Source organism: Sus scrofa, chromosome 13 (assembly GCF_054392235.1).
Source record: "Sus scrofa isolate SSC_HxYL_T2T_F1_AM1 chromosome 13, Sscrofa_HxYL_maternal_Yorkshire_Landrace_v2.0, whole genome shotgun sequence".
In the NCBI taxonomy this organism is placed as follows: Eukaryota; Metazoa; Chordata; class Mammalia; order Artiodactyla; family Suidae; genus Sus; species Sus scrofa.
In genome coordinates this window covers 123,741,698-123,755,843 of record NC_139395.1, presented here as the reverse complement: position 1 = coordinate 123,755,843, position 14,146 = coordinate 123,741,698, and the positions used below count along the sequence as shown (strand labels likewise).

Sequence of the window (14,146 nt, the reverse complement as noted above, 5' to 3'; positions counted from 1 at the left end):
TACACACATATTTCTGTGACCCATTTCTAAGTCTAAACATCAAAATGAGTTTTAAATTAACATTCTTTCTTTCATTCCTCTTTCTGCCTAACACAGTTCTATACTTTAGGGACAGAGGCAAACCATACCTTAAAATAAGGATTATGGTTTAATTATATATTTATGCTTTTTGTAGTCAAATAAAATCCTTACATTATTTTAATATACATGTATAATGTATATGCAACATATATGAAGCCTCAACAGATGAAAATTCTACATATGGACAAACAGAAGTATAAGCCATTACTAGTTCTACACCTTTACTTGAACAAACTGAGTTCTGGCTCCACACTTTCTACTCTCAGAATTCTAAAGGGATTGAAATCAACCCAGCTCTTGATTTCTTCCTTGTTCTCCTAGTGGCATAACAGACGCATAGCTCTGACAACACTATTGGCTGATGACACACTGATTCAGGCCTATCCTTTTTCTTTTCTTCCTTGAAGTTTCTGAATTTTCTTCTATTTCTCAGACCAAAAGGATAAAGTTTTTTTTATCAGAGGGCCTTCTTAAAATGCTAATATTTTTCAATGTTTTACTATTTTTTAGTGGAAAAAATAGACTCTATATTTCATAAACCATCAGGGGGCACTATTCCCAAAGCCATTCTAAAGATTTCACTGAAATGCCCTTATATTTTATAACAAAACTGTTTCGTACTTTGCTTCTGCATGCTTCATTTTGGTAAGTAAAGGAATATCCAATTAGTATAATTATTGTATACAAACAACTAAAAGTGAGATACATTTGAGCCTAACACTCAGTTATCTGACTTATAAATCAAGAAAATATTTGAGGAAAAGGAAAAATCCCCAAATATGTATTAATAAATATTTCCATAATAGTGAGAAATATCATACTATTTTTCTAGACTCTTAACTTCCAAAATACTTTTAAAACCTCTCATTTGATCAGTTGTCTTATTCAACACTTTATTTGCAAATTACATATGTTTATTAAAGGTGAAAGCATCATTAAAAAAAAAATCCCAAATATTCTAAAATGCAATACAGCATTCTCTTCCAAAAATTTATTCAATTAAAAAAAATTTTCAGGAGTTCCTGTTGTGGTGCAGCGGAAACAAATATGACTAGGAATCATGGGTTTGATCCCTGGCCTCACTCAATGGGTTAAGGATCCAGTGTTGCAGTGAGCGGTGGTGTAGGTGGCAGACGTGGCTCGGATCTGGTGTTACTGTGGCTGCGGTGTAGGCCATCAGCTATAGCTCCAACTGGACCCCTAGCCTGGGAACCTCAATATGCCAGCGGTGCAACCCTAAAACGATCAAAAAAAAAAAAAAAAACTTTATTTTTCCTGACTAACTCTGACATGCCAGGTACTAAATTATATTCTGGGAAAAAAAGGAAAAGAACCTCTAAATTCATTAAGACAGTTATTAATTTTATAAAGTTAGAAATAATTACTCATACTGGTCCCTTACATGAGCACAAATACTTCATCTGTTTCTGACCTTATTGCCACTTGATCAAAATGTATGCTAATCAAAAAATGCAAACTATGCCTTTAATGTAACAAATTACTATCAAATCTACCACAATTATTACTGGTAGACATTTTGTCCCAACACAATTCGTTGTAGTTATCCATCCTCTCTAGTATATTTCTTTACCTCATTTAGGTTTGTACTAAGAAACACATTCCTAGACAAAAGTAATAGCTTACAAGAGGGGAGAAATTTTTTGTATTATTATCACTATTCCAATGACCTGCAGAAATGATGAACTGTAGGGATAATACAAAACTAGAAAAAGTGAAATGTTTCATACATTTTAAGAGCAAAACTTTTAAGTTGATACATTTAAATTATCTATTTACATCATAGATAATCCATAGGATTTTTTTCCTAAACAGAATAAAAACTATATTATTTTACTTACCTAAGAGTAGTCATGTCTAAATGTTAGGAATCTTAAATTTTAACTTCCAAAAAGATGTAAGGGCACAAACCATCTTTACTTAGAGAAGTGGAGATTGTCAACCACATGCTGTAACAGTAAAGAATCACCTATAATGGTATTATCAATTGACTACAAATGGGCTTTTCTACTATGCTTGAAAATAATCTTAGGTAAACATGACCCTTCAAATTTTATTTACAAATGATCAGTTTTTTTGGCAACCTTTTTTCCACAGAAAGAAATTATTCAAAAAAATCAGAATTTGGTCAAATAAATAATACCTACTGAAGATCTGAAAAAGAATCAAGAGCATAATATTCTCGCATATATTTGTGTACTGTAAAATATAATAACCAGTTTTAATAAAAATATAAAAACTCAAATGATATGAAGAGATAGTTTGATTAACACCATTTCAAAGCAACCGAAGCAGATCTAAAATTAGGTATTATTTCTTGTGGCAACCTCAGTAAAGAAAAGTTCAAAATACTATACCTCTGGTGTCTACCAAGAATAAAGTCAGTTCTTCACTTAGAACACTGATCTTAATACCACTTATTTCTCCCATCTAAACATAGCTCCTAACTATGCAAAGTAAATGTAGTTTTTAGCTATGCAAATAGTTTGGTAATCATTACTAATATAATTTCCATCCTTAGAAATAATGTAACAGTTGCTACATTTCAAACAACTGCCTAATGAGTTTGAAGGGTTTTTTTAAAATAAAAATACTCTGACTACATTAAATATATCAAATTACATTAGTATTCACACTAAACATACAGTCCTTTAGATTAGAGGTTAATATATTTGGCATATTCCATAATTTTTAAAAAAAAATCTGTTTTGACTTCTTAAAATGAGCTTCCTCTGGATCTATTTGGTTTGTTTGGCAACCAAATCAGTGATTCACAGAAGATAATGAAAAATGTTCCCCACTCAAGGACTTTCTCCTTGCCCACTTCCCAGTCAAATATTTTAGTCTATATAAAGTTAATCGAGAGGTTAAGTACTATTACACTAAGGTAAGTTGAAAAGAAGAGTGAATGTTTCTCAAAATTCAGTTTTTGCTACTGAGTTTGCTTTAGGGAAAAGCAGTGAAAATTACTAGAATTGAAGTCATAAGACATGCATTCAACTCCCGACTCTACCACCTCCAATTACACAACCAGGAGGACGGAGCCCATCTGGAACTGGCTTCTCATCTGAAAAACCTTGCTCACAGACCTTCAAAAAAGAACCACTTTACAAAGTTCTGAGGAGTAAATTTTCAAAATGTGAACTGATAAGCATGTATATACTACACATGAACCCTCAAAAAACTTTCTTAAAGGTTTGATTACTGGAAATTTTCTTAAATTGCCTAAAATTCCATGAAATTGAAGAAAATACCAAAACACCAGTAACACTGTAGCAAATACTGCAAAAAACTTCACTTTCCTCATATAAAAACCAAATTCAAATGAATAAATTCTGAGACAAATAAGACTACACCCAGATGAAGGATGGTTTCAATTTTAACCAAACCCTAGCACATTCAGTTTCTGTGAAATAAATTCACCTTTTTTTTTTAACCTTTATCATAGTTCTCAGACATTTTTTTCTCAAAAATATAGAGCAGTAATACTATGTAAAGTAATTTATCCCAAAAATGCTTATGTCAGAGCAATCAACATTGGATCAAGAACATCTGGCAAATAATGTGGCCACCTATGGACATGTAAAAGTAGAGTTCCTGATTAGATTATGGCAAGGTATCATAAATATCAAAGAGGGGAGTTTCCACTGTGGCTCAGCAGTGATTAACCCGACTAGTTTATCCACAGGGATGTGGATTTGGATTCCTGGCCTTGCTCAGTGGGTCGAGGATCTGGTGTTGCCATGAGCTGAGGTGTAGATTGCAGACACAGTGTAGGCCAGCAGCTGCAGTTCTAACTGGATCCCTAGCCTGGGAACTTCCATATGCCACAGGTTTGACCTTAAAAAGACATGTATGTTTGTATGTATGTATCAAAGAGGGCATTTTGGGAATATAGATAATTCTAAGCACAACCTTCAGCATGAGATCAGGCCAGCTGGAAGCAGGTTCAGCAATGTGAGAACTGGATTGAAGTCAATCCTGCTTTAAAATCAGTTAATAACTGCACCTGAACAATATAAACTTATCTAGTAGCCACAGGCAAGGAATTTCAAACAAGAACTGACCCTTTAGAATCAGCAAATAGCAAACTACCCTGAATTCGAATCTGAAATTTTCTTCACTGGGCTTCAAAAGCAAATCACTGTCTTAAAACTATACAATGACTAAATTTCCCTTAAACTCTGAACAGCACCCTATGAAAGCACAGGACACCAAACCTTAGGTTTTTGCCCAAGTTCTAATCTTGATAAATAACCTTAAGTCATTCAGTACACTTCATTTCTTCTGTGAAGTTGAAAGGACAGAGATTACTTCAAGAAATAAAAGGTAACAGTGAAAAAATCAGATTCTTAAGATGAAACAGCCAGCCTTCTGTAGTACCAGTCAAATAAAATTCTATATGCAAAACTGCTTAAGAACATTGCTTGCTGCATTTTAAACACTTAGTGTTAGTTTTAGCTATTATACTGATTTCAATCAACTAGGAAAATATTTAAAAACCTGATCAACAAACTGAATATTTAATAACCTAAATCTTGTCTATTAGCCAGGCGTTCAAACTCTTATAATGAAGATACTAGTTTATTTATTTATTTATTTTTGTCTTTTTAGGGCCACACCCTAGGTATATGGAGGTGCCCAGGCTGCATCTGCAACCTACACCACAGCTCACAGCAACACCAGATCCTTAACCCACTGAGTGAGGCCAGGGTTCGAACCTGCGGCCTCATGATGCTAGTCAGATTTGTTTCCGCTGAGCCACAACGGGAACTCCAAAGATACTAGTTTAGCCTACTAGTTTCCCACTTTAGACAACAAAGTGGGAAAATAATGTTTAAAATTTCTTTGCTGATAGGGCTTTATATTAATATTTATTTAATCGAAAATAATATTTTCTTTTTCTAGCTGTCATAATTTTTTTGGCCACGCCGGCAGTATGTGGAAATTCCCAGGCTAGGGACTGAACCTGTACAACAGCAGTGACCCAAGCCGATGCAGTAACAATGCCAGATCCTTAACCTACTGCATCACAAGAGAACTCCTGTCTTAATTTTTAAAGTTATTCCATTCTTTCAAAAAAAAAAAAAAACTTGGTGACTAGAAACACAAAGTCCTCAAATAAATCTGTCTTTTGCATTTGTTTCCAATATTGATGAAGTCTGAATATTCAATTATAGAAACAATGTCAGAAATCCTAAATGTATCTTTGGAAACTGCTGTTTGGAGCCCACCACCAGAATTGTTTTGGCTAGCTATTGTAACATTTGCAAATAGAGATAACACCAAAGTGTAAATTATCTTGAGTCCTAGGAAAACAACAGATTTAGTCATCAAAAAGCAGGATGTGTGAAAAAGAAAGAGGATGTGGCTTGAGAAAAAAGCCCAAAATCCTCCACTCCCTGGCTATATAATCTTGGGAAAGACAATTGATCTTTCTGAGCCTCATTCTCTTTATCTGTGAAATGGGAATAACCCCACTTCTCTCAGGAGGTTGTTTGGACGATCAAATGACAACACACAAAGGAAAGCACTTTATAGCCTAAAATGTGTAACATAAACATACTACATAGATCAGTATTTTTTGCTGTTGTTGCATAAGCAGTAATGGTTTCTTAACATACAGCTTAAGTTATATTCTAAATAGAGACTTTTGATTTCAAAGTAACCATTACCATTATTCAAAATTGCTTAAAAAAAAAAAAAAACTTGCCTTGGATTGAGTTCTCTTCCCATTCCTCATGCTAAATTTCTCCTTCATTTCTTCTAAAATTATCTTCAGTTTCTTTTCTTCAGGCGTCCCCAAGTATTTTTGGTTCACATGAAGATAGCAATGCCATTTGGCTGATTCAAAGCCCCAGTGGCAAGTCCTTTTGTCGGGTGATCTGTGAGAATGCATCACAAACGTCTGGGGTGCAAACATTCCACAGCACTCCAGACACTGAATACATGGAGCATCAGGCTGAACATAAAATTGGGGTGCAAATAAACCCTGACATTTGCCCAGGCATTCATGTTCCACTTCAAAGGCACTGCCAGTTTCCTTTAACTGGGCCAATGAGTTTTTAGCAGGAAGTATACTACCATTTTGAGGGAAAGTGCGTGGCCGCAATAAAGCGTTACATAGTCTTTGGGCATCAGTTAATGTGATCAGCCCACAAGATGGGGCATTGAATGGAAGTATTCCCAGAACTTTTAAGATATGAAGTTGGTCTGATGTACACCTTGAACAATAGATGTACAATTCATCACACACTGTATTTATTTGCTGGAGTGAAAATTCTCGAAGAACTGAATTTAAAACTTGGGGCAAACAAAGTCTCTTTTCTCCTCCAACCTGAAAACAAGAAATAGACTCCCCTTCCAACACAGTCTGGGTGAGTTCTGTGGAGCTATCAGAAGGGATAAGTAGTGGACCAGGAAGAACCTGAGGAGATGGAAGAGGCAGAAATACAGTAGGTGACATGCTTTCTTGGGAATACCGAGCAGAAAACGCTGCTGGTCCACCCAGAGAGCTCTGACTACTTAAATGGAATTGTGCCAAGGTATGTTTCAAACTGGGATTTAAATGTAAAGGTTCAGGCACAGAGGCACAGGTTCGCTTGACATGCTCTTCATCAGTTTCCATTGGTGCTTCATAGTCATCCAAGTGTTCCTTCTTTACTGCTGGCATCTTGTTTATTATCATTTTTCCATTTGCATGAATGTCTGTCATCATTTTTTTCACTGGAGGACTGCCATCATCTCCCATCCCATTCAGTTTTTTATTTGAGCCCTGAACCAAGGAAAAACTTGTCTGTAGGTTTTCCATTGCTAAAAACTTCTGTGCTAAATAATTAGGTCTGAGATTTGCATTGTTATTTAGTTGCTTATTTGAAGAGAGAAAAGCAAGGTATGCCAATACTTTCGGTAACTTACTCCCACAGTAAATTCAAATTTTCAAAGAGAGATGTCCTTATAAACTACTCAAGAGATTTTGCAACTTTGTTTTGGTTCTGCTTACACTCTAGTATAATTTCACTGCAAGTGCTATAAAATTTCTTATTTTATGTCTAGTAATAAAGAAAATAATTTTCAGAAGCACACCCTCGAGGAAGTCTTTTTTTTTTTAATTCTTTAGGTATATGTACTGAAATAAAGTTATCAATTCTCTCAATTCAAGATGTCCCAATGGTTTCATTTGGTTTGAAGCACAACACGTAAAAAGTTTATGCAATTACTTGTGTTAAAATAATGCACCCAAATTTAATTTTTGGCACCAAGGACACCAGAAAAGGGGGGAGGAGCGTAGTTATCTTCTCTAAAAATTATGATCTCTTGGTCTGTGTGAACAAAATGAAGGCTTGTGCAATTCCTCACACCAGTAAGAAGAACCTCTGACTCCACTTGAATTTCTACAATTAAAAATGAAACTTAAAGAAAAATTGCCCAGTTATCTTCAAGGATTACTGTTCATTCTTCTTTTAATTAATCTGGAAGAGAAGGGGGTGGAGGAGTTACATTTGAATTTGCTCCAGAGGCCAAAGGGTCAGTTTGAAACTAGTTTCTTAATCTTAAACTGAGTTCACTTTACCAAAGGTGACACTTGAGTGATTTCTTTAAATCTAACACGAGTTAACTAGAAGAACCTTCTTTTAAATAGGAAAGCAATTTGGAGAATGGGTGAAGGGAGAAATAATGTCCTTCAAAAGAGGGAGGGCTACTCCAACTCAGAACAGGAAGAACCTTAAACAGATCATCTTAGTCAAAACTCAGTACTACAGACTTTCTCGATTATGCCATTTTAACTAAAATAATCTATTACTTCTCTTATTTTAAGTCAGATTCATCCAAAAAATCATATACTAGTTAACATATCCACCATATATAACTAAGTTACAACTTTAAGTGAATAATTCATCTAGTCAGTGTATGCTATTTTTCTGGAATGACTGTAGGAAAAAATTAACTTTCCCTTTAAAAGGTTAGCGAATTTGCTTAATGGAAGCCAAAAGCTATAGACACCACTCCTGGGAATCTCCATCCTTGAACAAGACTAATCCGGGACAAAAAGCACAAGGCAGACAGACCTCACAAAGAATGCAAATGGAGGAAGAAGGAAAAAGAAAAGATTCTTCTTCCACTTCCTTCTTGAGAAAAAAATCCAAAAGAAATCCAATAAAGAGAAATTTCTGCCTCCCAAACTCCGAGCAATTTACCTTACAACAGACCCAAAGGGTTAAGGACCAAGGCCACTAGCCAACGTACTGACTTTCACCCACCCACCACAGGAACACCCCTGCCCACGCAAGCGAAGGAAGAGGGCAGGAGGCATGACCTAGAATGGGGGAGCCCCCAAGCCCTGAAATCCTCCGCCCACGCAAAGCCACCCACCCATCTCAAATCCGAGGGGGAGGCAGGGAGCAGAGAGCAAAGGACCTGGGACGCCCTGGAGCGTGCAAGGGGGTGGTGGGAAGTGGAGGAAGAGGAGTCTCCCAACCCCCACTCGCGGTCTGGGAACACCCCAATGCCCTCCCAACACCGCTCCGCTGGGAGAACTGTGGAAACCCCCCCCCCGCACCCTCTCCCCGGGAAGTTCTCGGGTGTTACCCTAGCAGCCCTAACGCTGCATCTACCCCCGCCCCGCGCCCAGGGCCAGAAGGGAGAGGGGTCAGCGGGCTAGTGGGGCGCGAATCGGGATCCCCGCGCCTGCGGGCGCCGACGCAGCGGGTCGAGCCTGAGGCATCCCCGCGGAGCGCAGACTGGCAGCTGGAGGGGGGGGTGGCGGTGACGGGCGTCCCGGTCTCCGGGGTCCCGACGGCTCCGGTCAAGTGCAGCGCCCTGCCCTTGCCCTAGTCCAGGAACAGCGAAGTATGACCTGCCGGGGGACACCCGACCAGCGCCCCCACCCCGTGGTCCCAACCCCACCCGGGACCCGCGCATCCGGACCCCCGACTCCGGCCTCCAAGCCCTGGGAAGCCCGACGAGCTTTGTTAACTCCCCACTACCCCCGGCGCCACCGTCGGGCGGCCCTTGGGGCCACGCGCCCTTGCCTCCTGCCATGTCCCCACCGCGAGCCCGGGCCGCACCTGTGCCCGCCGCCGCCGCCGCCGCCGCCGCTCGCCCGCTCCCCTCGGCAGTGCCGGCGCCGCTCCGAACCCCACACACATCGCTACACACAGCCCTCTGACGTCACCGAGCCCTCGGCCCGCCCACGTCACTGCGGAGACACACGGCTTCCCGCAGACGCCGCCGCCGTCTCCGGCCGCCCGGGGGAGAGCGAGGGCGGCGGGGCCGGGGGGGGGGGGGGGGGGAAGAGAGGAACAGAGCCAGCAGCGGCACCGCGCGCGCGGGCCCGCCGCCGACGCCTCGCGGCTCCTAGCCCCGCGGGGACGCGCGCACCGTCTGGCCTATTGTGGTTCCAAAGGGCTCTCCTGGCCCGTCGTCTGGCGCGCGCGCCCCTCCCCCCAGGCGCGCGCCCCTCCCCCCAGGCGCGCGCCCGGCGCTCCTCGCCCCCCGCGCCGTCTGGGCGGCTGGCGCGCGACGCTGTCTGCGGTGCACTCGGCGCAGACAGGATGTTCCCTCCCCGCCCCACCCCCACCGCCGCCCTCCCTCCTTCCTTCCTCGAGTCGCCCAGCCGGCTGTCTGGCCGCCACCGCCCCGCCCCCGCCCCACCCGCTGCTCGGTGGTGACGGGCCAGACCCGGGGGCGCCCTGGTCGCTCGGTCGCTGCGCTGCAAGGCAAGTGGGGGCAGGGCGGCCGCGAGGTGCACTGTGCGCGACCCCAGCAGTCTGCCGGGCGGAGACAGGGCCGGCCCGGCCGAGGCCACCGCCCGAGGTCAGGCACGGGCGACCCTCCCCCCTGCGGGGGCCGCAGCTGGGCCGCCCCGCCCCGGAGGCAGCCGGGTGGCGGCCGCCCAGCCGCGCCCCCCTTGAGGGCCCTGCGCGCGGGGGCTGCTCCCCCGCCTCCCCGGGGCCTCCCGCCTGAGGGCCGCCCAGCCAGCTGCCCGCGCTGCGCTCCGCCCCACCCCGGCGGCCCCCGCCTTGCCTGGGCCGCCTCCGCCCAGACGCCTTCCCAGGGCTGACCTCCTCCGCCATCGGGCCGGGCCCGAGGGCTGGCCGAAGTTCCGGCAAAACCGAGAAAGAACATTTTTGTCTCTACTTCTCAGCTACCCTCCCCCCACCCCCTCACCAGACTGCTCTCTCGGCTCCAAAAGGGAGCTAGAAATTACATGTTTCTCAGTATTATACTGAAGGGTTTGGGGTTTTGTTTTGGAGAACACGAGAAAGCTCCTACTGAAGAGCTTTCGGCTGTAACCCTCAGGGCCGAAAAGAGTGGTCTCCTTGGTCAGTGTTTCGCGGCAGCCAGTTAGCGCATTAAACTCTGCGGAGCTGCTCCGTCCTATTTCGAAACACCAAGAAAAACCCCTTTTTTTCACCCCACCGCAAAATCAGGAACTGAAATAGTCCCCCAGGTCTCTGTGCACCGAATTCAGAAGACTCGAGCTTTGTCCCCCACCTTTTTAAATTTCTTTTTGTCCATTCTTATCCAATTTTTCCTGGCTTTGCTGCTTCGAGGTCACTCATGGGATCTACATTTGGAGCCAGCTGACTAGGAATATTGCTGCGCTCATAGATTATTTTTTCCCCCTCTTTTCTCTCCAACCGGCCTACCAAAGGCTCACAAGCCTCTCGCTTCCTCCACTCCCAAGTTCTGTCCCTCACAGCCCCATCCCCCCCTGCTCCCCGGGTCGTGCCCCTTCTTCTACCCCCCACCTTCCCCTCCTCCTTGACTGCCTCCTTTCCAGAACATGAATAATTCCGCAGCACTTCCCATCTGTTATTGCCATAGAGACAGAAGCTCAGCAAAGATAATGATGTTCTGTGCAGAGCCAGTGGGGGGAGAACAGCATCTGCGAGTCTGGGGGATAGATTTTTCTAACCTCGAGAACAGTCAGAAGGCCCAGCCGAAGGTCTGATGTAGAAGACTGGATAGACCTGAGACTTGGCATCTGGACAGCTCTGGGCATTTGGCTGGTGTCTAGCGAGAATAAACAGTTTTTAGAAGCCAAAATGACAAATTTTTTAAGAAGTGATTTCAGACTGCAATTAGTGATAAATGTTCAGTACTCGTTTACAAGCCATAAAAATAATTACTTGCTATCAACTCCAAAGACCTAAGGACCAAAATCAATTGGACAGTAAATAGACTTTTGAGAAATCAAACATTATCCTCTCCCCTGTTCTTTTGATTTGCTTCCCCAGGAATCTGTTTTTTGAGCGAAAGCTCTTTTGTGCTTGTGATTTCTGTACAGTGGTTTGAGAAATAGTGACAGGCAAATATGACTAAAGCCAATCAAGCTTTGAGAGTATTTTTTTTTCATTATTCATCGAAGTACAAAATGTACCAAATTAAAATTCATTTTGCCCTTGAATTCCCAAGGTCTTGGCCTCAAAGGTACAGGTTTGAACTCAAGTGAATCTGAACAGGGTACACGTACACAGATCTTGATGCAGAGGGGGAGGTGCCCACTAACCCACATTTTTGCAGGTTTTTAAGGATTTGGGGAAATTGTCAGTAAAATTGATTGTATAACATGAAACAGAAAAACACTGAAGCAAATGATAATAGTTCTTTATCTCAGAAATAGAATTGAATGGACACAGAGAATACGGGCCTTAGAAAAAATAATCATGATGAGGTCACGAATATTATAAACCCTACAGACTTATGTTGTTCATCAGTGCTGAAAATTCAACGTAGGTATTGGCTAGTTTTTGTTAGATTGGTTAGATTTGGTGAGTATTGGTTAGATTGGTTTTACATGACCTCTGACCTCACCATCTTGAGCAGGAGCTGAGTAAGATCACAGTGAGATTGAGTGCATGTGTGCATGTAAAAATTCCGAATGACTGAGGACAACTCCTTGTCTCAACTTCCACTAAGTAGCACAGACAGAAGATGCAAACTAACTGGTACTAGGTGGTCTAGAATTCCTTCTTCAGTAGTTGTGGACGTCTGCGATAACAGAAACCAAAAATTTAGAGGTTATAAATTTGAAGACCATTTCTGCCATGACGTGATAAATGGTTTGAGGCAAATGTTTTCCTTCCTCTGCCCTCTATTTACTGATCTATTGATAATGACGTACTAATATTAAAGAACACAGAAGCAAAAAGGAAAGGGTGAAGTGCAAACATTCAATGTAAGTTCATTTTATTTTTATGAAGGGGGGAAGAAAAATCAAATAAATGTTAACCAAGCTTACCAACAGACTTGTGTTTTTGTTTGCACCTTCTGCTCTTCCAAGAAAGAAAAACTAGTTGTAGCTTGATGGTTCCAGTGCCTCCCCTCCCCCTTTTCTTGATCCTTAACAACAAGAAAAAAAACTTGTTTGAAATATTTTTGAGCAGCAAGTCAGATGCTACAAGTTCTTTCAGTTTCACAAAAGAATCTCAACAATTTCCTTTTCCATCTTTTTTTTTTTTCTGTAGCTTTTCATTTACTTCTCCTTGTTGGAATGATGGTGATGGTGGTGGTGGTACTCTTAACTTTCTGAGGGCACTTTTATCTTTTTCCCACCAATCCTCTTCCCCGTGCACTTTACTCCCCATATTGGTTTAATGCTCCTGTCCTGTCCTTGCCAGTGCAAAGTTCCTTCCCGTCATTGACTTGACTTCCTCCTCTGGGCTCCATTCTTAGCTGCCAAATCAATATTGGATCTACATGATTCCAATTCCCATTTTCATTTCAATTCATGGGAATAAGCTTTAACTAAGATGAGAATAAGGGAGTTCCCATTGTGGCAGTAATGAACCCAATTAGTACCCATGCAGACGCGTGTTTGATCCCTGGCCTCACTTAGTGGCTTAAGGATCGGCTGTTGCCCTAAGCTATGGTATAGGTCCTAGATGCAGCTCAGATCTGGTGTTGCTGTAGCTGTAGGCTGGCAGCTACAGCTCTAATTCAACCCCTAGCCTGGGAACTTCCATATGCTGCGGGGGCAGCCCTAAAAAGACAAAATAAATAAATAAGATGAAGGGGGTTTCGGTTCCTGGCTCAGTGGAAATGAATCCAGCTAGTATCCATGAGGATGCGGGTTCCATCCCTGGCCCCACTCAGTGGGTCTGGGATCCGGTGTTGCCATGAGCCGTGGTGTAGGTCGAAGACTTGGCTTGGATCCCATGTTGCTGTGGCTGTGGCATATCCTGACAGCTCTAGCTCCAATTCACCCCTAGCATGGGAACTTCCATGTTGTCATGGGTGTGGCCCTAAAAAGCAATAAAAAAATAAATGAGAACAAGATGATCAAAAACCATTAACCTCCTCTTCCTGAATAGTGTCATATTGTACTTCTTTTCTTCATATTTTAACTCGGGCTATATGGAATTAGAATGGAAATAAGAGAAAGAAAGCAGAATGGAATAGCCAGAATGGGTAAAATAGAGAAAGATAATTTTAGAAATGTTTGAATTTTCAGGCTTAAATTGCAATAAACCCTAAACTCAATATAGAAGCTCTCTTCTTTCGCAGCTGGTTAAGGACTGCACATTGTCACTGCTGTGGCTTGGGTTTGATCCCTGGCCTGGGAACTTCCACATGCCTCGGGCATGGCCAAGAAGGTTTTTTTAATTAAAAAAAAAAAAAAAAACTAAATGTAACAAACATATTAAGTGTATTTTGTTGTCAATTCTAGGAATTTCATGAGTATTTAGAGAGTTTGGCAAAGTTTGATTAATTGCAAATCAAGAACCTTTCTATGTGCCGTTTGTGCGCGCCCGCGCGTTTTCCCGAAAAAAAAAAAATGGGAGGAGTCATAATTAGCTCTGTGATGTTACCAAGTTATAATTCAAAACCTGCCAGTTGAGAGGTGTTTTTTCATTCATATGTAGAGGACTATAAAAAGCTCACAATGGGAGTTCCCGTCATGGCTTAGTGGTTAACAAATCCGACTAGGAACCATGAGGTTGGGGGTTCTATCCCTGGCCTTGCTCAGTGGGTTGAGGATCTGGCGTTACCGTGCGCTGTGGTGTAGGTTGCAGACACTTGGATCTTTCGTTGCTATGGC

General features: G+C 42.4%; 1 protein-coding gene across 3 annotated transcripts in view; it reads right to left on the bottom strand.

The window, feature by feature from the left end:
* SKIL (SKI like proto-oncogene) overlaps positions 1–9,941 on the bottom strand; it is a 30,273-nt gene extending 20,332 nt beyond the window's left edge. For 2 of the 3 annotated variants that reach the window (XM_021069796.2, XM_021069797.2), the window contains exons 1-2: positions 9,168–9,266; positions 5,813–7,571 (exon numbers count right to left, since the gene is read on the bottom strand). In XM_021069796.2, the coding sequence (XP_020925455.1) occupies positions 5,813–6,910 (1,098 nt within the window). In that variant the 5' untranslated portion in view covers positions 6,911–7,571; positions 9,168–9,266. Of the gene's footprint in view, positions 1–5,812; positions 8,661–9,167; positions 9,267–9,810 lie in introns of those variants that run through there. The other variant, XM_084990241.1, reaches the window with a different exon arrangement.
* Positions 9,942–14,146: the final 4,205 nt, after the last annotated feature.